The sequence below is a fragment of the Gopherus flavomarginatus genome, chromosome 3 (genome assembly GCF_025201925.1).
Source record: "Gopherus flavomarginatus isolate rGopFla2 chromosome 3, rGopFla2.mat.asm, whole genome shotgun sequence".
Taxonomy (NCBI): Eukaryota; Metazoa; Chordata; order Testudines; family Testudinidae; genus Gopherus; species Gopherus flavomarginatus.
In genome coordinates this window covers 223,915,261-223,938,262 of record NC_066619.1, presented here as the reverse complement: position 1 = coordinate 223,938,262, position 23,002 = coordinate 223,915,261, and the positions used below count along the sequence as shown (strand labels likewise).

Here is a 23,002-nt window from a genome sequence, read left to right as displayed (position 1 = left end):
GTACTGCAAAACTCACTCCCAGCTCCAATATAGACATACCATTAGGTCCTGATCCTCGGTGGGAGTTGGATACCTGAATGCCATTGAGCATCCAGGACTTAGTCGGTATGTGCTTCAGCTCCCATTTGTAAGATGGGGACAGTAACACTTCTCTTCCTCACAAGGGCTTTGTAAGGATAAACACATTAAAGATTGGGAGGCACATAAATATTACAGTAATTGGAGCCATATAATATCCTTAAATAGGCAGAGAGATAAGAAAGTGAATCAAAGTTCAGATTAATTTCTTAAGTTATTTCTTTAAATAAAATATGATTACATTCTTTAAAAAAAAAACAAAACACATGCATTATTAAGTCAGTCTCGGTACCGACCACTGCTAACGCAAGCCTGCCTGCCTGCGGTAACAGTTCAGTGAGGTAGGAGCAGTTGAGATAAAGAAACTGTCAAGGAATTACATTTGTTTAAAATTTCCCAGGACTTATTATCAACAACAGGGTGTGAAAAATTATGTATGAAAAGTACAAGGACAGCATGCTTTCCAGTGCTTGGCCTCGGCAGAGGGAGGGAAGAGACTTACAAGGGGCAGTGGGGCGAAAGAAAATCCCTACGTGTGTGTAGAGAAAGAAACATCTTCACTTGCCCCACTGTGTTGCAGTACTGTCAACTCCAATTATTTGTGAGTCAAGTCCCAGCAAATCACGAAACTATCAACAAAAATCATGAGATTTACAAAATAATAGCTCTTGGGCTCTTTTTGTGTTGCCTCCTGGCTGGGGCTGGAGCCTTCTGGGGTCCCAGTCAAGCTTTTCTCTGCACCATGAGAGCTGGCAGCTTGCTGGCTTTTAAGGAAACTTGTGACCTGATTGCAGCAGCTGGGGCACTCAGGAAAGCACCCAGAGGGGTGAGTTGGCAGTAGTGGGGTCCTGCTAAGTGGGTGAGGTTTGGGTGCAGGGGGGATTGCCAGGCACAGTTTGCAGGGCAAGGTATGTGCTTTGCACCAAAGGGCTCAGTGCAATACACTTGGATTGTTCTCTGTGCATTCCCAGACTGCCCATCGCCACAGCACCCCCACACCCCGTATCCTCCTGCACCAGCCCCCACTGTGCAGGGCGCCATACACCGTTACCTGCCTCCGTTCCACAAACGGCCGTTAACAGAGCACAGACCCAGCTCCTCCCTTGCCCCCCACGCGCCGGACGCCGCCAGCGAGCTCCCTCCCTTCGGCCTGCGGCTAACCGAAAGCTCCAGGGGAGTTTGCGCCACCAGGCGGGGCGAGGCTCCTAGCAGCTGGAGGGGCGCGTGGCCTCCAGGGGGCGCGCGTGCCTCGGGAGCAGGGAGCAACGGCTGCCTGCCTTGCACAGCCTCCGCTTCCGGGAGAACAGTTAAGTGGCAACGAGAACGGAGGCAGACAACCGGTCAGTCCTGGTCTGTGAGAGGAGAAGAGGCGAGTGCGGGCGGGCGCAGAACAAGATGAGACAAGGCGGTGGACACAGTGAGTCACACGCGCAGGCCGGGTCGGGGAACTGCTCGGGCGGGCGCAGTTACAGAGGATGATGATTCTGTCTGCGTTGCAGAGAAGGACTGCGGGGACAGCAGCGGCGGGAGCAGGGGGCAGGAGACGGACCTCCTGCCGATCTCCGTCTCCGGGGACCTGGCCAGCTGCGAGGAGGCAGGACCAGGTACGATTCCCCCTCTGCCCAAAATGCAGGGTCCCCACTGGCATCTGCCCCAGGGGAAGGGGAGGACACCATGATGTGCAGTGATGTCATTGCATCCTCGCACTGTGATGTGGTGTGATGTCATTGCATCCTCCCAGTGTGATGACATCTCATCACCCTGCTCTTACCACCACTGTCACCACACATATATTCATGGCTCCTTGAATGCACACAGCTAGCGAGGCAAATGGGGATCAACCCCTGAACTTGGGGAAATGTGGCAGCATCACCCCAGATACTAAGGCAGAGGCTGCTGTGTAATGAACAGCCCTGAGTGCCAACAAAGCCAGGCCAGTGGAGAGAGGCCAGGAGCAGCACCTGCAGCAGAGGATGTGCAGAGGAGTCACCGTTACGGGGATGAGTGATGGAGCACTGGGTCTTTCTGCCAAAATGGGCAGCAGTGAAACAATTAACAGTGTTGCCATTTAAACTGTCATAATTGGTCTTCAGAGTTAACACACCAGGGAGATGAATAGGAGCAGTTCACACCTCTCCCTGCTAGCATCCTAAGCTACACGCATACTGTCATAACTATAAAGGGAAGGGAACAGCCCTCCTGTGTACAATACTATAAAATCCCTCATGGCCAGAGACACCAAAATCCTTTTACCTGTAAGGGGTTAAGAAGCTCAGGAAACCTGGCTGATACCTGACCCAAAGGACCAATAAGGAGACACGATACTTTCAAATCTTGGTGGGGGGAAGTCTTTTGTTTGTGCTCTTTGTTTAGGGGGTTGTTCACTCTTGGGACTAAGAGGGACCAGACATCAATCAGGGCTCTCCAAATCTTTCAGAACCAGTCTCTCATATTTCAAACTTGTAAGTAACAGCCAGGCAAGGCATGTTAGTCTTATTTTTGTTTTCTCAACTTGTAAATGTTCCTTTTTCTGACTGCTTGCTCACAGCTTGAAGCCTTCTCTTAACAAAGACCCTTGTTAAAAAAACTTAACACCTCTGCCTTCAGGTTGCTTTCTAAGCAGCTAAAAAGGAGAAAAAAAATCCTACTGGCTTTTGGTTTAAAATGATCCCACCGCTCTGCCACCATGTCAAGGTTCCCCCTCACTCTGAACTTTAGGGTACAGATGTGAGGACCTGCATAAACACTTCTAAGCTTAACTACCAGCTTAGATCTGGGTTTGCTGCCACCATCCAGATTCCTGAGGGCTGGTCCACACTGGGGGGGGAAATCGATCTTAGATACGCAACTTCAGCTACGTGAATAACGTAGCTGAAGTCGAATATCTAAGATCGGATTACTCACCTGTCCAGACGGCGCGGGATCGATGTTCGTGGCTCTCCGTGTCGATTCCGGAACTCCGTTGGGGTTGATGGAGTTCCGGAATCGATATAAGCGCGCTCGGGGATCGATATATCGCGTCTAGATTAGACGCGATATATCGATCCCCGAGCAATCGATTTTAACCCGCCGATACGGCGGGTAGTCTGGACATACCTTCAGTGTCGGGAACATCTCTTCCCCCTAAAACCTTCCCCTCCCTGAGTAGCCTTGAGAGGCTTTTTCACCAAGTTCCTGGTGAACACCGATCCAACCCCTTGGATCTTAACACAAGGAGAATTTAACCATCCCGCCTCCATCCCCCCACCAATTCCTGATGAGTCCAGATCCAATCCCCTTGGATCTTAAAACAAGGAAAAATCAATCAGGTTCTTAAAAAGAAAGCTTTTAATTAAAGAAAGAAACGTAAAAATCATCTCTGTAAAATCAGGACGGAAAATACTTTACAGGGTAATCAGATTCATATAGCCCAGAGGAACCCCCTCTAGCCTTAGGTTCAAAGTTACAGCAAACAGAGGTAAAATCCTCTCAGCAAAAAGAAACATTTACAAGCTGAGAAAACAAAAATAAGACTAACATGCCTTGCCTAGATTGATGTCTGGTCCCTCTTTGTCCCAAGAGCAAACAACCCCCAAAACAAAGAGCACAAACAAAAGACTTCTCCCCACCAAGATTTGAAAGTATCTTGTCCCCTTGTTGGTCCTTTGGGTCAGGTTTCAGCCAGGTCTCCTGAACTTCTTAACTCTTTACAGGTAAAAGGATTTTGATGTCTCTGGCCATGAGGGATTTTATAGTATTGTACACAGGAGGGCTGTTCCTTTCCCTTTATAGTTATGACACATACCCAGGAAGGCATTGCTGCATGTGGGACAGTCATAACATGTTCTTCACAACCTAGAATTATTTTTTGTAACAAAAGCTTAAATTCCTAACAAATTGAAGGGGGCCCTGTGCTGAAGGACTGGAGGAACTCATGGTGTTTAGGTGCAAATGAACAGCAAGTCATAAGTTAGCAGCCAAGTTCTCAGAAGCATGTTTTGAAGTGACATTCCTCATGAACTAGAGCAGTGGTTTTCAACCTTTTTTCATTTGCTTACCCCTAACAAATTTTAAATGGAGGTATGGACGTCTGCAGACCCCCAGGGTTCCATGTACCAGAGGTTGAAAGCTACTGGATTAGAATGAAACAGGCAAGGGCCTAAAGGCACACTCTCCAGATTAAAACAATGGTTTGGGCCCCGCTTCATTCTTCTGCTGCCTACTGCTCTCACTTGACTACATGCAATAGGATGAAGGGTCCCCTAGGAGTAAGCTAACACCAATACTGCAACCCCAAATGTTAAAAAATCATGAGTCAGGCTTACCAAAAATCATGAGCTTATATAAAAACAATAGATTTGCTGTTCTTTTTATTTGCCTTCTGCTTTTTGAGCTTTTAGACTCGGGTCATATTTTGAAGCTTTCTCCATAGCCACAAAGGCTAGAAACTTACTTTTTCTTTAGGAATAAAGGCTGAAATCATCACATATCCACTTGACTCCAGGAGCCAGGGCTTTAAGGAAAATAATAATTATCATGAGACTCAAGACAAAATCATGAGAGTTGGCAACACTAACAAACACACTTGTTAGCTTTTCCAAGAGAAATTTAAGTTAGCATGGTGTGGTCTGGGGAAGGTGTCTCACCACTTGAATGAGGTGGGATTGGAAGGGAGAATCGTCCTCTGCCCATCCAAAGGCTGAGAATCATTTTCTTGTGGAAACAGCCAAGCCATCATTAAATCATCAGCAGATGCCAGGATAGGGAAGGAACAAACTTTTCCCCCTCCTCCCCAGTTTGAGCACCAGTGCAGAGCTGATTTCTCTCTCTCTCTCATTGCTCTCTTACTAGACATTTAAGATTTCTGACTGTGAATTATAGATACTATAACTGTAGGTTTGATGCTTTTATTTTTCAGATAATTATACATCAGGAATAGAAGGTCAAATCCAACCGCAATCAGCACTAAAAGTATGCTACTTTGATCCAAATTATTAGCCGAAAACATTTTTGAAGCTTAATAACTAAACTGATTGTTTCAGTACATCCATAACTGTATATAGTGCTAAAGTTTCCAGCAGGAAGACCAATTTGCTGATGAAGTCTGAGGCCATGGAGTTTGCCACTAAATATCTTTTCAACTGCAGTTTTCTTTTAATTATAAACAAGTTTTGTACCTTTTTTAACCTGATTTTTTTGAGTATGTCCATAAAATGTCTCTTACCTCCTTTTCCCCCTTATTCCACTAGCTGGGAACACACTTCCTAAGCAAACTGTGTGCAAATTAGGAACATTTTTGCCCAATTTATATTCATTCCTCTAGCTCATGCATTCATTGTGTTTGTGAATGCTTGTGATCCAGTTCAGATTCATTCACACAGGAATTCTTTTTCCAAATGAATCTGAATAGGAAAGGTGTTGGAAACTCCCACTTTATTTCAGACAATCCACTAAATAGCCATTGGACAGTAAAAACTTTTTCTCACTAGTCCGTGAGGCTGGGTCCAAACTGGCAATCTAGAACTGAAAGGGAAAATGCACATACAATAGAGTTCTTCTAACTCATCTCAATCTGTACAAACCTCACAGCTTTCTATTATTCATTTTACAAATGTAGATCCTTCAACAACAGCTGAAATCATTTCAGGCACTTCGGCAACAGACTCTGCTGAATGTTAATATGGTAAGAGCAGAAGTTAAGTTTTCCTAAAATAAAAGGAAAAACCCAACAATCTCCTGCACCAACTTTTTAGGTACTTTTTACTTTTTAGGGTATCTTAACGAAAGTCTCAAACCAAACAACTTCCTTTTGCACAAAACATGATTAAACAAACCAATAGCTCTGTTAAACACTGTAGTCTGTGTTAAAAATCAAAGATTATGCTGATTCTCTGAAAATGAATTTCCTAATTCTTATAAAATTAATAGACATGATCATTTAAGCTGTTGGTATTGCCAATAGCTGAAATATATTTTATCCTAAGAATCAGGATCCTGTTTTTATTTTACACAATTTAAAAGAACATTACAGTTACTTAGCTTATTAAAGCTATATTTAGCTTACCGTGCATGTTAAATATGTGTTTTATCTGCTACTCAATATATGATAAAATAATTCATAAGGTAGTTTATTCTATACAGTCTATCTAGATTCTTGCACTGAACTAATCACAGTGCCAAGGAGGACCTCAAAACAGGCTGTGTTGCAAGGGAAAAGGAGCTGAATTAGAAAAAGAGAGGGGGCCAAAGTCTTTCACAGTGGTTTAAATCTGAAATAACTCCACTGACTTCAAAGGAGTTATTCCTGATCAGTTTAAGAGAGAGCAGAATTTGGCCCATACTTTTAAAACACTACTTACCCAAAAATGCTAGGCTAACATTTCAGGAATAGTTTTTCAACTCACTTTCTAGTGTAAAAAAATAAGGTCATGATGCTGCAAAGAACTGATCATATACTTAACTTTATACACTGTCGTTAATAGTGGAACTACTGATCCCTGTCCCTGCCATCTATTTGCATAGGCCTGGGGAAAAGATAAGCTTAGCCATCTAGTCTTGTTTTAATGTGGAGAGAGTAATCCTTTATCAACTGTGTCTCTTCCGAAAATGAAATATTTCTGCATATACAGAAAGCTGATAAGTAACAGTCAACATGGATTGTCAAGAACAAATCATGGCAGACCAAGCCAATATCCTTCTTTGACAGGGAAACAAGCCTTGTAGATAGGGGGAAGCAGCAGATGTGATAGATCTTGCCTTTAGAAAGGCTTTTGACACTCTGTCACATGACATTCTCATAAACTAGAGAAATATTGCCCAGATGAACCTATTATAAAGTGGGTGCGCTGTGCACAACTGTTTGAAAAAGCATATTCAGAGAATAGTCATTAATGTTTTGCAATCAAATTGGAAGGGCATATCGAGTGGGGTCCCACAGGGATCTGTCCTGGGTCTAGTTCTGTTCAATATCTTCATAAATCATTTGGATAATGGCATAGAGAATACATTTATAAAGTTTGTGGGTGACACAAAGCTGGGAGGAGTTGCAAGGACCTCAGAGGACAGGATTAGACTTCAAAATTATCTTGACACACAGGAGAAATGGTCTGAAATAAATAGGATGAAATTCAAGACAAATGCAAAGTACTACACTTAGGAAGGACTCATCAATTGTACAAATACAAAAAGGGGAAATGACTGCCTAGGAAGGAATGCTGCAGAAAAGGATTTGGGGGTTTTAGTGTATCACAAACTAAGTATGAGTCAGCAATATAATATTGTTGTTCATTTTTTTGCATCATTCTGGGATGTATTAGCAGGAATGTTGTAAGTAAGACACAAGAAGTAATTCTTCCACTCTACTCAGCACTAATAAGGCCTTAACTGGAGTGTTGTTTACCTAAGAAATTACTTAACAAATTAAATTAAATTTGCAGTATGAATTCTATAAACTAAACAGTATTTGAATCAAGCAGTGTCTCACCCTTACAGATGGTATTTTTCCTTGATACACAGCCTGGGACAACCCTCCCCAGTTCCAAGTCTTTGTCCTTCAGATGTGTTTCCAGTGTTGAGTTGTGGGGGGAGTGGGGTCAATTCATGATGTCACATCCCCTCCTTTATAGTTTCTTCCAGCTTGCTGGAAAGATCTTTTGCTACGACATGGGTCAAGCGATCTCCATTGTATGCATGCTCTCTCTGAGAAGTTTTCTGGGATGGTTGTTGGGAGTGTGGATTCCCTTTAATCGGACATCAGCATAACTGGCTACTCCACTGTTGTACCTGAAAGGCTGGTTGTGGGTGTTCACAACATATTTCAGTAGCACACATGTAGCAAAACTTCGTAACTTCACATACAATGATAGCACATACAATGCAATAGGATATTAACATTCAACAGATCCAGACTTTTAAAATGATACTTCACAAGGCATACTTTATACAAAACATATCATAATTATATGACAGTGGTGAATATGGGGGTTCCAGTGCTGCTCTGAAGTACAGAGTGACACAACCAGTAAACAGTGGAGGGGATGGAGGCCCTGGGGTGATTTTGGTCAGAGATCTTGGTGGGCACTTACCCCACAGTGGCGGTTCCTGCAGCTCTTGTGCTGTGGGGCTGGTTGGGCTTGGCTCTCCACTCCAGGGTTGCAGTGCCACTCCAGTTTGGCCCACCCCTCTGACTGGACCAAATTTCTCTGAGTGGAGTTGTGACATGGCTCGTGGGGTTGCAGTGCCACTCATTCAAATTTGGCCTACCTGGATTCCCGTCATCATGATGGCTGGACACTGGGACCCCAGAGGCTGCAGTGCCTGGGCCAGGGAGGCAAGCCCAGCCAGCACAGGAACTGCCACACAACCCTTTGAAACATTCTGGCAATCCAGTCCTGACCCCCAGGTTGAGAAACCCTGGTTTAGATAATATTTAGTCCTGCCTCCATGCAGGGCATGGGGCAAGATAACCTGTCAATGTCCCTTCCAGTCCTACATTTCTGTGATTATATGATTCTATGCTTTTCTGTAGATGTCTTTGAAAGATTAACAGTCTGCATGCATCTTTTTCAGGTACAATCTGAAATCAGTGAGATACTGAATAAAAATATAATTGACGTTAAAACTCCACAGTGTAGCCCAGACAAACTTCTGATGACCGGCACACCTCCTGAGATGGCTATGGTATGCTACTTAATCCTTACCTACAGTTGAGTTGTACATTAAAATATTTTGTTGGATTGCTGTTCCTGAGAACTGTATGTTTTTGGTAAAACATAATCAAAGCAAAGGGACATTCTGGGCACAAAACATGCCCATGGTAATTTCCTTCCTAACATAAGTAATGGTCTTACTTATAGTACAAGTTCACCATAATTCTATCTTAAGAGAACACTAATTGAAGCCTACAACAACAGTCATGTTGGGGGACCTAATAACAACAAGACTGTCCACCAACATCGTTAAAGCACTGTTTCTTTTCTACTGTAAATAAGATTTCAACCAGGGCCTCCGAACTATACTAAAGCTTCGGATTGTATTAAGGGAACAGCTCCTATTGAATGCAATGAGGGTTTTGTATGTGTGTCTGAGGGCAGTTTGTCTCACTCCTGTGAAGTGCTGATAAACAACATATTTTTAAACATTGATTTAGCGTCAAGTCCTGCTTGCCTTACTTGAGTAGTCCCATTGAATTCAGTGGGACTAGTTGTGTAAGATTTGGTCATTAGCTTGTGTCATGATATAATCCCCACTCTGAACCTTAGCGTCCAAAAAGATGGGGTACCAGCATGAATTCCTCTAAGCTCAATTACCAGCTTAGAACCTGTAGCGCTGCCACCAACCAGGAATTCCAGTGCCTGGTACACTCTGGTCCCCACAAAACCTTGCCCGGGGATCCCCAAGACCCAGACCCTCTGGATCTTAACACAAGGAAAGTAAACCCTTTCCCTCACCGTTGCCTCTCCCAGGCTTCCCCTCCCTGGGTTACCCTGGAAGATCACTGTGTGATTCAAACTCCTTGAATCACAAAACAGAGAGGACAATTCACCTTCCTCCCTCCTTCTCTTTCCCCCTCCCAGACTCTTCCTGAGAGAAAGTAATCCTGGCACAGAGAGAAATCAGCCTCTCTCTCCCTCTTCCCTCCTTTCTCCCCACCAATTCCCTGGTGAATCCAGACCCAGTCCCCTAGGGTCTCACCAGAATAAAAAAAAAAAACAATTAGGTTCTTAAACAAGAAAAGCTTTTAATTAAAGAAAGAAAAAACAGTAAAAATTATCTTTGTAAATTAAAAAAAAATGGAATAGGTACAGGGTCTTTCAGCTATAGACACTGGGAACACCCTCCCAGCCTAAGTATACAAGTATAAATTAAAATCTTTTCAGCAAAATACCAATTTGAACTCCTTTCAGCCAAATACACATTTGAACTCCTTCCAACCAAATACACATTTGCAAATAAAGAAAACAACCATAAGCCTAACTCCCTTTATCTACCTAGTACTCACTAGTCTGAACTTATAAGAGCCTGTATCGGAGAGATTGGAGAGAAACCTGGTTGCACGTCTGATCCCTCTGAGCCCCCAGAGTGAACAACAACCAAAACTAACAGCACAGCACAAAAACTTCCCTCCCTCAAGATTTGAAAGTATCCTGTCCTCTGATTGGTCCTCTGGTCAGGTGACAGCCAGGCTTACTGAACTTGTTAACCCTTTACAGTCAAAGAGATATAAAGTACTTCTGTGCTATTAACTTTTCTTATCTGTTTATGACAGCTTGTCTTTCCCCTGCTGCAAATGTTCATAGAAGATTCAACATGCTGAGTCAGCACTTTGGGCCTGATCCAGAATGCAGTGAAGTCAGTAAAAAGACATATTGACTCCCTGTGCTGTGGAACAGGCCTTTTCTAAAATAGTGTTCCTCTCCATAGCTAATAGGATGCTTTGCTTTCTGGAAAAATGGTTATGTGTTGTATGCAATGTCAGTAGGCTTCAGAGAGAAAACAGAAGACTCTGACAAGTGAAATGGGGCCCACAATACAATTTCTTCAATTTGTTGGAGTATTGTGATCTCCCCTTTTGAATTATCTTGGAAAGATTAAGTCTCAATACATTTTTCCTTATGTTAGACAGAAAGATTGTTGGCAGATAAAATCTCTACCAGTTTTGCATGATACATAGTCTTTACAACAAATTTGTTGTCTTGTGCCTCCGGTACTGTGAAAAACTATAGCCATTATAGCATGATTGTTATTGGGTTTTGCAGCCTACGGGGAGTCCAGAAACACCATTGTCTAAGAAGAAATTTCATCTTGATAAGAAACTCTGTAGCACTCAATCTGTGGAAGCAAATTCTAATATTATCTTTGGAAATGTGGTCAGTGATGTAAATATTTCACATCAGATTTCATTAAAAGCTGGAACAACTGGAAAGATTGAAAACTCAGTAGAACCAATTAAAAACAAAACTATGATTGCTCTAAAAAATGATTGTAAATCGAAGGATTATGCCAAATATGAATGTTTTCTACCTTGTACTAATTTGGAGGCTGAAAGTATGATGCCTCCTAATGAGAAAGTAATTTTGGACGAATCTAAAGCTCCTATGTCTCTTCTCAAATATAGTGATGAACATCATTTAATAGACAACTTTAGCTATTCTATCACGCCATTGAAAGAAGAACTTCAAAAGTCTCATGAACAGGAACTAGCACATGCATTTGGACATCAGAATATTTCTGGTAGTCAAAGTAATGTTTCTGATGATATGTCAGAACAAGACCAAGAAAAATCTGCTCTTTTTTTATCTAGAGAGAAATTACATGTGGACTTAACATCAAGGAAAATTTCAGAATCTGAGGAATCGGCAGACAGTTTGCATGTTGCTCTGGTTTCCCTTAAACGAAATAATCTGAGTCTTGGTCAAGAATTTAATAAAGACTCTGAATGTGACAGCTCACAGAATTCTTCACATATAACTACATGCAGTACACAAACAGAAACTGAAACCAAGAATAAAAACAAAGAATTGCGTAGCACTGACGGTGATGTTGGCATGTTCCAGTTAAATGTCATTTCTAAAACAGTGCAAGATAAATTACTAATGTTCGATCACATAGAGAAACTACAGAAAGAAAAAGAAAAGCAGCTGCAAGTCATAAATCAAAGGTTACTAAAGCTTGGAAATCAGAACTTCAATGAAATCAGAGCTGATGAGTACACCACAAAAATGGAAGAGTTACAAAATTCCCTGAAAGATTCTAAACACTTGCAAAAGAAAGTGATGGAACTTGAGAATGAAAATGTAACTCTCAAGTCAAAAATGAAACCTCTTACTGTTATCATAAGGTCTCTAAGAGAGAGAAATTCACAGTATGAGAAGCAAATTAAGGATTTAGTTGAAGAAAAGAAAAGCATGCAAGTCAGGTTAGTTAAATCAGAAGAAGATAGCAAAGAATGTATTAAAGAAGTGAAGAAGTTGTTAAAGAAATGCAAAGAACTTCAAGACCAAAAGAAAACTCTTGAGGGAGAGAGGAGTCAACTCTGTAGTGAAAACCAATGTATGATGCGAGCATTAGATGACTTCAAAATTAATAACCAGAAAGCACAAGGAAATATGATTGCTGTTATCAGTGAAAAAGATAGGCTCTTTGCGGAACTAGAATCTTTGCAAAAGGAATCTTCAGTGTTGCAAGAAGCAAATCAGAAACTAGAAATAAAAACATCCCAGCTTGCAAAAGAAAATAACTCACTTGAAAAAGAACTTGAAAAAAATCAGATTGAAATACGACAACTGAAAGAAAAAGAAAATGTAATGAAATCTGAACAGGAGACTCTTGTTCACATAATGCAGTCACTTAAAGACAAAAAGTTTGATCTTGAAATGACATTGCAAGAATGTGCTAATGCTAGACAAACAATGCAACAGGCTCTTGAGAAGGTCCAGTCAGATAAAGCTTACACAGAGGAGAAACTCTTGACTGAACTTCAAAATACAAAAGCGGAAAGGGATATTTTGAAGACTAACTTGTTAAACGTGAACAGAGAATGGGAGAATTTATCAACAGTGGTGGCAAATATCACAGAGGACAATCAGGTTCTTAAAAAAAACCTGCAGGAATGTAAACAAGATACTTACAAATATGAAAATAACATCAGAACATTGAATGAAGACCATTTACTAATGGAAAACCATCTGCGGACAATAGAAAATGAAAGGGATGTATTGCAGTTTGAATTTCGCCACCTTCATAAGGATTATGTTAATCTAAGGGACCAAATTACAGTTCTGGTTAATGAGCAGCATAAACACAGTTACATTTCAGGCAAGGAAAAATATCACTCCATGTATTCCACTGAAATTTGTGAAGAAATTTCTGATTACAGGTATACAGCTTTAGAATCCAATCCACAAGGTATGTGCTGTACTTCGCAACATCTTATTGCACAAGTGTTGTTTTAATTTTAATTTACCCAATTTGAGCACCAATTAACTTTTTAGGTAAATTACTTACCAAACTCATTACCACGCTGTACATTGGTTTGAATTCCCTGCTTAGGAAAACTCTAGGTAGTTTGGGGGTTTTTTTAGCCTGAAGCAGTTAAGTCTTGGTTGCTTAATTTAAGAATTTTTTATTTCCAAAAAAGGAGATTCTACATAACACACACATGATTTTTATTATAATAAAACAAAACCTCAAGGAGAGCCTGAGCCAAAGCCTATTGAAGGCATACTTCATTTACTTTAATGAGCTCTGGACTGAACCTTGACAGTGATACGTTGTGCTTGGTTTTTTCAATTGTCCTGAAGTATCTCTTAAAAGGAATTACTCCCACTATTTTTTAAAGAAAACTGTCTTTCTTTTCCAGGCAATTCCAGTTAAACTGCAACAGTCTTGCTTCAGATAAATTATAATAAACATTCTTTCTTTCAAACCAATTAAAAATTCTGCTGTTCACTTATTTCAGTTTTCAGTTATCCCTTCAACAAATGCTCCTTTTTGTTTGAAGTTTCACAATACGAAATTTCCCGTATGCTTTTCTGAACACTTGACCCTTAGCTGTATTTTATAGATTCATATGGGCAGATCAGGGCAGCCCAGAGGATTCAGGGAGCCTGGGGCAAAGCAATTTTGGGGGCCCTTTCCATAAAAAAGTTGGAATATTATATTCTCGTGGGGGCCCCTGAGGGGCCCAGGGCAAATTGCCCCACTTGCCCCCCTCCCCCCCCGGCAGCCCTGGGGCAGATCCTCTGCAGATGTAAATTGTCACAGCCCCACTGAAATCAATGGAGCTATTAGAATTTATCCCAGTTGAGGATCTGCCCCCCTTGATTTTGTAATCTTTCAGTTAGACAAACTGCCCAACACAGCCCAGAGCATTTCACCCAGTTATTCCTGCATCGAGCCCAAGGATTTGAATTTAAATTATATACTTATCTGAACATATGGTTTAGAAAGATATCCAGTCTTGCTTTATGGTTATCAATGACCAACTATCATTTTTAAATAGCAATGGCTTTGTTTACATCAGAGTCTAATGGGTTTTTTTAATGATTTAGTTAAAATATGTCTTGATCCATTTGCTAGTAAATTTCATTTTCCTGCTGCAGATATATGCCAAGAGAGGGCCATAGATATGTAGGGGGAGGGGAGGGGGCCTGTGGGATTCCATTACTGTATGGATATTCCTGTTACCATAGCCCATGGAGTTGAGAGAGGGAAGAGTGTCACAGAAATACCACACACTATTTCAGCTATGGGGCTGAAGTAGTATCTGTGTAGTAGTCACTCTACAGCCTGGATGGGAGGACTGTAGTTTACATTCTTAGCCCACTAGACCTTATTTTTTGAGGGATTATTTTTAGTCACCAATAAATAGGGTTCTATGAAATAAATCCCTGAATGAAAAATAAAGCAAGGTAACTAGAAACTGGAGTCCTGTCAATTCCCTCCGGAGACTCATATTTACCATACCTTTTCTTCATGTAGTGCAAGTGGCACTCATTTCTTTCCATCTACCACAGAGCACAGAAATGAGAGAGAGGACGCCTAATGTTCAGTAGATGTATCAAGACATATAGTGACTCTTTGTGTGTGTGTGAGTAGATTTACTTCCCAAGAAAATGAGAAATTAACAGATCTGTCCTGAGCAAGGTCTAGTGTAGGCAGGTGCTGTACAAACATCATAATACAATTCAATTACCACAGCTTAACCTTGACCAGCAACACACCTGCTATTCTGAACCACTTGTGCAGAGATTGCTACTCATTTCAAACGGTGTGATGGACAACTGAGGACTAAAGAACAAATGTGACATTCACTCACATCGTAAGCTTCTCAGAGTAGGGACTATCTTCTTATTTGTTTGTACGGCACAATGAATCCCTGTCCTGACTGGCAGTGCTGGGCACAGCTGTAATATAGATACTACTAATAATGGTAACCTAAATCAAAGAATCTGAACTTAGGCCTCCAGAGGTGAAAGGCTAGTACACTAACCCAATATGCCATTTACCCTGACTTTCCCTATGATTCAAAACTTTGAATGTGCAAATCTAATGGTGTATAGAAGAAATTGCCTGTTCAGAAAAATCCCTGTTCAGAGAATTCCATTAGAGATAAGTATTCGTTGCCACCACCACACCCCAATATTTGGAGCTGAAGTGAGAAAAGAGCATTTATATACCTGATATATAATACTATACTATAAATATATTTTAGCATTCTTTTTATTTATATACGATACTAGTACAGTTAATTAATGAATGACTAAAAAGTGGATTAAAATGCTTGCCTTGTTTATATGGTAGGGTAATGCACTCTATAGGGTTGTGATTTCTAAAGCGCACTGCCATGTTGTGCATTAATTGGTCCCTGCAGACCCTGCTGGTGCACTTTAATGTAGTGCTGTTTGAAACTAAAGGTTCTCTAGTCTAGTGCATATCAGCATGGTCTAGATCAGAGGTGATCAAACTATGGTAGTCATCTGGCCCGCAGGACCCTCCTGTCCGGCCTCTGAGCTCCCGGCTGGGCAGGCTATCCCAGCCTCTCCCCTGCAGTTCCCCCTCCCCCGCAGCCTCAGCTTGCTCCGCCATCAGCGCAATGCCCTGGGCAGCGGGGCTGCGAGCTTCTGGGGCAGTGCAGCTGCAGAGCACAGCCCAACCCGGTGCTCTGTCTGCGCAGTGGCGATGGCGTGGCTGGTTCCAGCTGGGCGGTGCAGTTGTAGCACTGCCAGCCCCCGGTACTCCAGGCAGTGTAGTAAGAGAGTAGGGAGGTTGGATAGAGGGCAGGAGTGGATAGGGGTTGAGGTGGTCACAGGGCGGGAAATGGGAGTTGAATGGGGGCAGGGGGGCAGTCAGGAATGAGAGGGGTTGGATGGGGTGGCAGGGGGCAGTCAGGGGCGCCAGTTCTGGGGGTGGTCAGGGACAGGGAGCAGGGTGTGTGTGGATGGGGCAGAGGTCCCGGGGGATGACATATGAGGGGGTGACCCCCACCCCCTCCCCTAACCGGCTCCCCATACAGTTTCTGAAAACCGATGTGGCCCTCAGGCCAAAAAGTTTGCCTGCCCCTGGTCTAGGCAGACCAATTAATGCACAACATGTTAGTGCTCAGTACAGTACTTTGTTTCAGTGTGTAGACAAGCCCAAAGTCTTCTTGTTCTGATGTTAAATACTTCTAGAACAGCATGTTTTAAAAGAATAATTTTGCTACTGATAGACAGTGGTATTATGCCACCACACTGAAGACCTAAACGCAGCAGTGACGTTAGGTTTTTCAGTCCTTGAGTTACTGAAGTGAAAGGACAAGATGCTGATTACATTTAATTCTGATGAAAATATGGAGTAACTCCATGTACTTCAATGGAGTTGGTCCAGATTTATAGTTGTGATATCGAGATCAGAATCTGGGCCATGCTGTGGAGTGGATAGGTGACTGGCTCTGTCTTTAGTGGGAGGGAGCAGAGAAAATGACATTATTATTACTATGTATTTGTATAACTGTGGCACCTTATGTCTTCTCCATACAGTAACTCCTCGCTTAATGCTGTAGTTATGTTCCTGAAAAATGCGACTTTAAGCGAAACTATGTTAAGCAAATCCAATTTCCTCGTAAGAATTAATGTAAATAGGGGGGTTAGGTTCTAGGGAAATTTTTTTCACCAGACAAAAGACTGTTATTTACACACACACACACACACACACACACACACAAGCAATTTAATACTATACACAGCAATGATGATCGTGAAGATTGGTTGAGGTGGTGAAGTCAGAGGGTGGCACAGGATGGGATATTTCCCAGGGAATGCCTTACTGCTAAATGATGAACTAGCACTCCACTGAGCCCTCAAGGGTTAACACATTGTTGTTAATGTAGCTTCACACTCTACAAGGCAGCACAAATGGAGGGAGGGGAGACAGCATGGCAGACAAAGACAGAGACACACACTGTGTGTGTGTGAGAGAGATGTGCATTGCCCCTTTAAGTACACTGACCCCACTCTAAGTAGATCAGCAAGTTGAGCCGCAGCTTCTGCCAGCGATCTCCCTCTGTCCTGAAACCTGTCATGTCCCCCACCCCCACTTTATAGAGATGGGGTAAGTGGGGGACAGGAGCAAGGGGGAGGGGACACCCTAACATTAACACACACACACCGCACAGCAAGCAGGAGGCTCCCAGGAGCAGCTCCAAGGCAGAGGGCAGGAGCAGCACATGGCAGTGGGAGGAGGGACAGCTGAACTGCCAGCAATTGATAGCCTGCTGGGCGGCTGCCACACAGGGATCTTAGGGGAGCTGATGGGGGGCTACAAGTCCATCCTGGTTCCAAGCCCCCACGAGCTAGCTGCAATGGGCTGCTCTTTCTGCAAGCAATGGACAAAGCAGGTGGCTGCCAGACAGCGTTATAAGGGAGCATTACACAACTTTAAACGAGCATGTTCTCTAATTGATCAGCAATGTAACAACAAAACAACGTTAAACAGGATGACTTTAAGTGAGGAGTTACTGTACTAGATAGTTAATGGAGCACAATTTAAAGGTAGCCTCCGAGGAAGTCCTGCATTCTACCAGAGAAAGTACCATGAAGCTAGGAAAAGATGAGCTACGGACTTTTTATTTGTATAATAAACAGTAGCATCCAGAAGCTCTAACCAGAAGTGGCCCCATTATGGTTGGCAATCAGAAATAACCCCACTGTGCTAGGCACAACACAGACACATAGGAACACACACATTTCCTGCCCCAATCAACTTAACTGTATACCGGGAAAGGCAGTAACTGCCATGAGAAGCACATCAGGTTGGCCCACATTCTTGACAGCTGTGAAAATCTCTACTAACAAAGTTCAATAGATCTTTTTTAAATTAAGCTTTAGAAGTTTTAATTAAATCTCCAATGTTTCTAATTTGTTAGAGAATGGAAAGATTGCTGAAATACGAAAGAAGCTAGAAGAGGAAGAGTTACAAAAAGATAAGATGCACAGGGATGTAAAGAAACACTATAGTGCTATTTCAGTCAGCTGCACTACATCTGTAATCAAGGAGTCAAGTTTTAGAACTGCAGTCAAGAAGACATACAGTACTGTTTGCTCTGCTATCTAGTGATTTTGAATCTAGAGAGTTCAGCAATGATGAATGCCTCCAAATTATTGGCCATATATCTTTCTGATATTTCCTATGAAGATGATACCAAAACGTCAAAGGACAGCACTATCACTAATACTTGTTCAATAATATAAAAACTTCAAAATTAAAAAAGAAATGAACCATGCTTCATGTCTGTGGACTTGGAAAACACCAAAACTGCCATATCAATTAAAATATATAAATACTAGGAGGCCCTGTCCTACGTAACTTTACTCAGGCAAAGCCTCTATTGATCTCAATGGTTATTTTGCCTAAGTAAGGACTGAAAGACCTGGCCAGTACATTACTTTTCATTTTCATACTATTAAATGTTGAAAAAACGTCATGTTCAGTCTCAATTTTATTTACTTTTTCTTTTATTTTTACTTATGGGGGGGGGGGGCTATTACTCAGTGAATAACAAAGTAGTAGGATAGCCCAAGAATACTTTTGATACTAAAATGAGTCTTCTAATACACGTTAACATAAAAACATTATCTTTGTGTAACAATTTTGTATATCTCAATGTTCAAGTTGGATACTTTGTGGATTTTTGTAATAATTTAGCTTTGATACACTTACAAACTGTTCTGAATACCTGGGAGCTTAGAGACAAGGTGGGTGAGGAAATAATCTTTTATTGGACCAACTTCTGTTGGTGAGAGAGACAAGCTTTCTGTGTGGTTTGAAAGCTTGTCTCTCACCAGCAGAAGTTGGTCTAATAAATAATATTACCTCACCCGCTTTGTCTCTCATAGTCTGGGACTGACGTGGCTACACTGCATTGGACCTTATACCAATTCCAGGTGAATTATGTTAAGAAGGGGTTAAAGTTTGTGTGGTCTCAGGTTATCAGAAACTGATTTTTTAAGACACAACAGATTTTTTTCAGTTTTTTCCCCTTAATGGAAGTGAAGCCAAACTGCCCTTAAGAAAGATAACAGCGCCTTATGCTATCAAGAGGCAGAGAGAGGAGCATTGTGAAGTGCGGATGAATGGAGATGGTGGCCATGTTTGCTATGACAGGTTGTGGCCTCAGTCCCTTTTGTAAACAATGGGAGATGGTGTCTATTTTGAGAAGGCCATCTTCTTTTGAAGAAGACAATCTAAATACAGTAATGCATTTTGGCTTGGTTAAGATGAATATCAATCTTTATTCTTTCTAAAGGGAAACCATACCTTTTCTTTAGGCAATATTTTATCTGATTAATAAATATTGATGTTCATCTCAGAAGTGGAAATTGCTACTTATTGATGCCACCATCATAACATTTATATAAAAACATAAAATCTAAAATACTTTTTGGTGTGTATATTTGATGTATAAACCTCTCCAACAATATGAGTAAACTATAAAATTTGTATTAATATAGTTTAATTTCACACTTTAAACATATATTTGTACATAATGTATGTGTTTGTTTTGTTTACATATTTATAAAATACAGTCTCAACTAGGATACAATTAAAATCTGGGTTTGCCTTATTTGACTGAATTCTATCTTCCACAAAACTTTTATTTATTTCAAATGCCCTTTAATCATTGAATTGTTACAGTTTACAAAATCCAAGAAGTGTAATCTTTATCCCACTGTTCAAAGCTAATATATCAAGTGTGTAGTCCTGTAGTTCATTACATTTAGTGATCTGAAATTTAAGTGAAACAAAGCTTCCATTAGATGTGCCAATAACAAGTATATTAGATCTAAAGACAACTTTTGCTAAAACAAAACAAACTGTGGCTCCAGTTCTGTAGCAGGATTCACAGGCATGGATCCCTGCACCTATGGAAAGTCCCATTTAATTTCAGTAAGGCTCTGAACAAATGCAGGAATCCATGCTAGCAAATTCAGTTGTAGGATCATGATCTAAATATCAGAGCATTAGCTTTTCACGGAAAAAACAAAGACTTGTAAAGCAATGTGAAAGGGGATATTTTGATAAAACATTGTTCATTGCATTTCTTAATGTTTGTGAGCTATGATTTTCACAGAATAAGTTTGGAATCACCATTACCTCCCAAAACTCAAGAGAATAGTATGAGAAAATAAATTAAACTGCGTTCTTTAGATTTCTTTAGGATGGAATACATGGGAGATAGTTTGAAATACTATATTCCATTTCTCTCTCTAGTGCTTATGTCAGATTTAATAGTTCTTTTTGTCTATTATTTCCAACAAGCCCATTCTGCCTGCGTCTGGCTGCAATGAATGGCACTTTACCACCAGTTACCCATCTTTAAAGTTTGAGGCGTAGTCTAAACATGTTTTTTGTTCCAGAATAACTATTTCAAATAGAAGTGTAACTTTTTACTGAAATAGTTATATTGGTAGAACCCTTAGTGTGGACACAGTTATACCAGTACAAAGGTGCCTTATAACAGCTTATCTTATGGAAAGGGGATTAAGATAGACTTGTATAGGGCACCTTTATCCAGTATAACTGCATCCACAGTGGAAAAGGATGTGTACCACTTTAAAACAGTTCAACTTTGTGTCTAGACAGGCCTTAGTTTCAATAATTAATAAAGGTTAATGTGGAGCATCAAGCAGCTTCTGGTTTAGTCTTATAGGTATAAATAAAAACTTAAAACTGGCTCTGCAATGCAACAGGACTGCTCACCTACAGCATCTGGGCATGGTGGGAAAAGGAGGGCAATTAGAAGAACATTTGGTGGCGGACAGGATGGGGAAGCATATTATATACTTTTAACATGAAGATTAAAAAAAGATCTAAATCACAAATGTGAAGCACATTCCTATGTGTCAAATTTTCAAGAATGTGCAGCTAACCTGGAGTCAATGTTTCACACTACACAAGTGTGCATGCAAAAACCATATTTGCATGTATAGTTAATTAATCTGTATGCAAATATTTGGTGCCTGCTCTTGAAAATGTTTTGCTAAGAGAATCTAAAGAAAACATCTAATTTTTTATTTACTGTGACTTCTCAAGTTTTGACAAATGAAAACTGAGACCAAATATATTCTAAATATAAACAACATAACACAAAAACTTTAAGAAATGGACTGTATATAAACCTATGCTAAAAGAATGTTAATGTTGGAAAGGAAAGCACTCAGACATTAGCAACTATCAGACTCCCAATTTAAATACCATGCTCCAGGCTGTACTGGCTTTGATTAGCCATTATTACAGGTTTTATGTTGGCCACCAGAGGGAGTCAATTTTATTTCACATACACAATAGAAACAAAAAAGTCAGTTTTATTTTTAATAAAGATATGCTCCTGGTTCTTTGTACACTGTAGCAAGGGCATAGGGTGTCAAAAGAATCAGAACACAGCAGGTCAAAGATATCATATCATGCAGCTTTTTAAGGTCAATAGGTACATATTTCATTCTAAATTAATCTGAATATACAAAAGAGTAGGTACAATTTCAGAAAATTATTTCATCGATATGTTACTTATCCTTTTGTCATTAACTAATTGTTCAGAAGGGAAAGAAACACTACTGACTTTAATTTTTAATTTATTTAAATAATTCTTACTACTGTATTTTATAAACTATAAACATGAAATATCAAAGTAAATGTCAAGTGCTTACCTTGTAACATTTAAAGCCATTATACTTGTAGAGGGCCTGCTTTTTGATCCAGAAGGAGGATGAAAAATCCGTCCTTCTTTATTAGTTGTGATGGGCTTAGAATATTTAACCACATAGGGCTCAGCAGAATGGGAAGGATAAGGATCAAATGTTCCTGCTTTCATGCCCCCTGACTGGAAAAGAAAAGGAAAGTGTCAAAGTGCTAATTTACAATATAATTGCTTTAACTATATTTTTCCATACAAAGGTAACCCAGAACACTGCATGGCAAATCACATCACATTATGTACATATCAGAAAACCACATACCACGTGTATTTAAAGTCAACAGGTAACTGTTAGGAACATTTAAATAATTACATTGGTGAATATTTGATTTGACAAATTATTTTGAATGTATCCTGGATTATGAGGAAAGAATCTTAAAAATATAAGGGTATTGTAAAAAAAAAAAAAATTAAATGTAGGATTTTATTGTGGCAAAAAATGAAACCGATAAAGATCACCACTGGTTCCCATCAGTACAGCTCCACTGGTGGTACCAATAGTGGTACCATCTGGCAGGATTCAAGCATTATTATCAGCATGTTGCCTAACTATGCCCAGAGCACTACACATATGGCGGTAGAAACACCATTGGCTAGTCTCTACCAGCCCTCCCACTAGAACAGCAGTGACAAGAGTGAGGAAGGGGTGTTACCACCTGCATCCTAGTGCTCTCAGATTTGGGGGCCCTGCACAGTTCTGAGTCCTCCAGAGGAGTGCTAGATGGAGGAGTTACCTTATTTTATTCCTACTGTTATGAACTGGGTGAAACCTTGTTACTGGTGAGTTAAAAGTTCATTCAGACTGATAGGTGTGAACTCACCCTTTAATTAACGTAACTGTAGGCATAAACCACCACCCAAGACAAAAGGTGTGTTTGAACCTGCCCAGAAGCTTTTGGCTAAGTATTGTTTGAGTAGAGGGTGTGTGTGAAGAGAGGGCACATAGAAATAAAGGACAGACAAGAACACAGAGAGAGGGAAAGGCAAGAAAGCCAATCAGGAGTCTGTAAGCACAGCACGACTCTAGAACAAGCTAGTGAGTGAGCTTTGGGTCTGGGGTTGGCTTGGGGGCTGTAAGCTAAGAAACTGTTCCTTTTGTTCTTGGTTCCTTCTGCGTTCAGAGACACAGGATTTTGTTCATTCCTTGTAAATAAACGAGAGTGTATCAAGGAAAATACCAGACTCCCATCAATTTTTACTTCCAACTGGAAC

General features: G+C 40.8%; 2 protein-coding genes across 11 annotated transcripts in view; one reads left to right on the top strand and one right to left on the bottom strand.

The window, feature by feature from the left end:
• The first annotated feature begins 1,360 nt into the window (after positions 1–1,360).
• On the top strand, positions 1,361–18,520 carry CCDC110 (coiled-coil domain containing 110). Of its 5 annotated transcripts, none has more exons than XM_050947489.1 (7): positions 1,361–1,495; positions 1,578–1,682; positions 4,976–5,028; positions 5,675–5,740; positions 8,626–8,736; positions 10,815–12,963; positions 17,963–18,520. In XM_050947489.1, the coding sequence occupies exons 1-7, from the start codon at positions 1,474–1,476 to the stop codon at positions 18,148–18,150; spliced, it is 2,694 nt and encodes an 897-aa protein (XP_050803446.1). In that variant the 5' UTR covers positions 1,361–1,473; the 3' UTR covers positions 18,151–18,520. The 5 variants fall into 5 exon arrangements, with proteins under 5 accessions (XP_050803446.1, XP_050803448.1, XP_050803447.1 ...); XM_050947492.1 differs by lacking the exon at positions 17,963–18,520 and adding an exon at positions 13,418–13,494 and having other exon boundaries at positions 1,362–1,495; XM_050947491.1 differs by lacking the exon at positions 1,578–1,682.
• Positions 5,760–23,002, bottom strand: part of C3H4orf47 (chromosome 3 C4orf47 homolog) — a 35,037-nt gene continuing 17,794 nt past the window's right edge. For 3 of the 6 annotated variants that reach the window (XM_050947958.1, XM_050947964.1, XM_050947959.1), the window contains exons 8-9: positions 21,744–21,916; positions 19,460–19,821 (exon numbers count right to left, since the gene is read on the bottom strand). In XM_050947958.1, coding sequence (XP_050803915.1) covers positions 19,776–19,821; positions 21,744–21,916 — 219 coding nt within the window. In that variant the 3' untranslated portion in view covers positions 19,460–19,775. The other 3 variants (XM_050947960.1, XM_050947963.1, XM_050947961.1) reach the window with 3 other exon arrangements.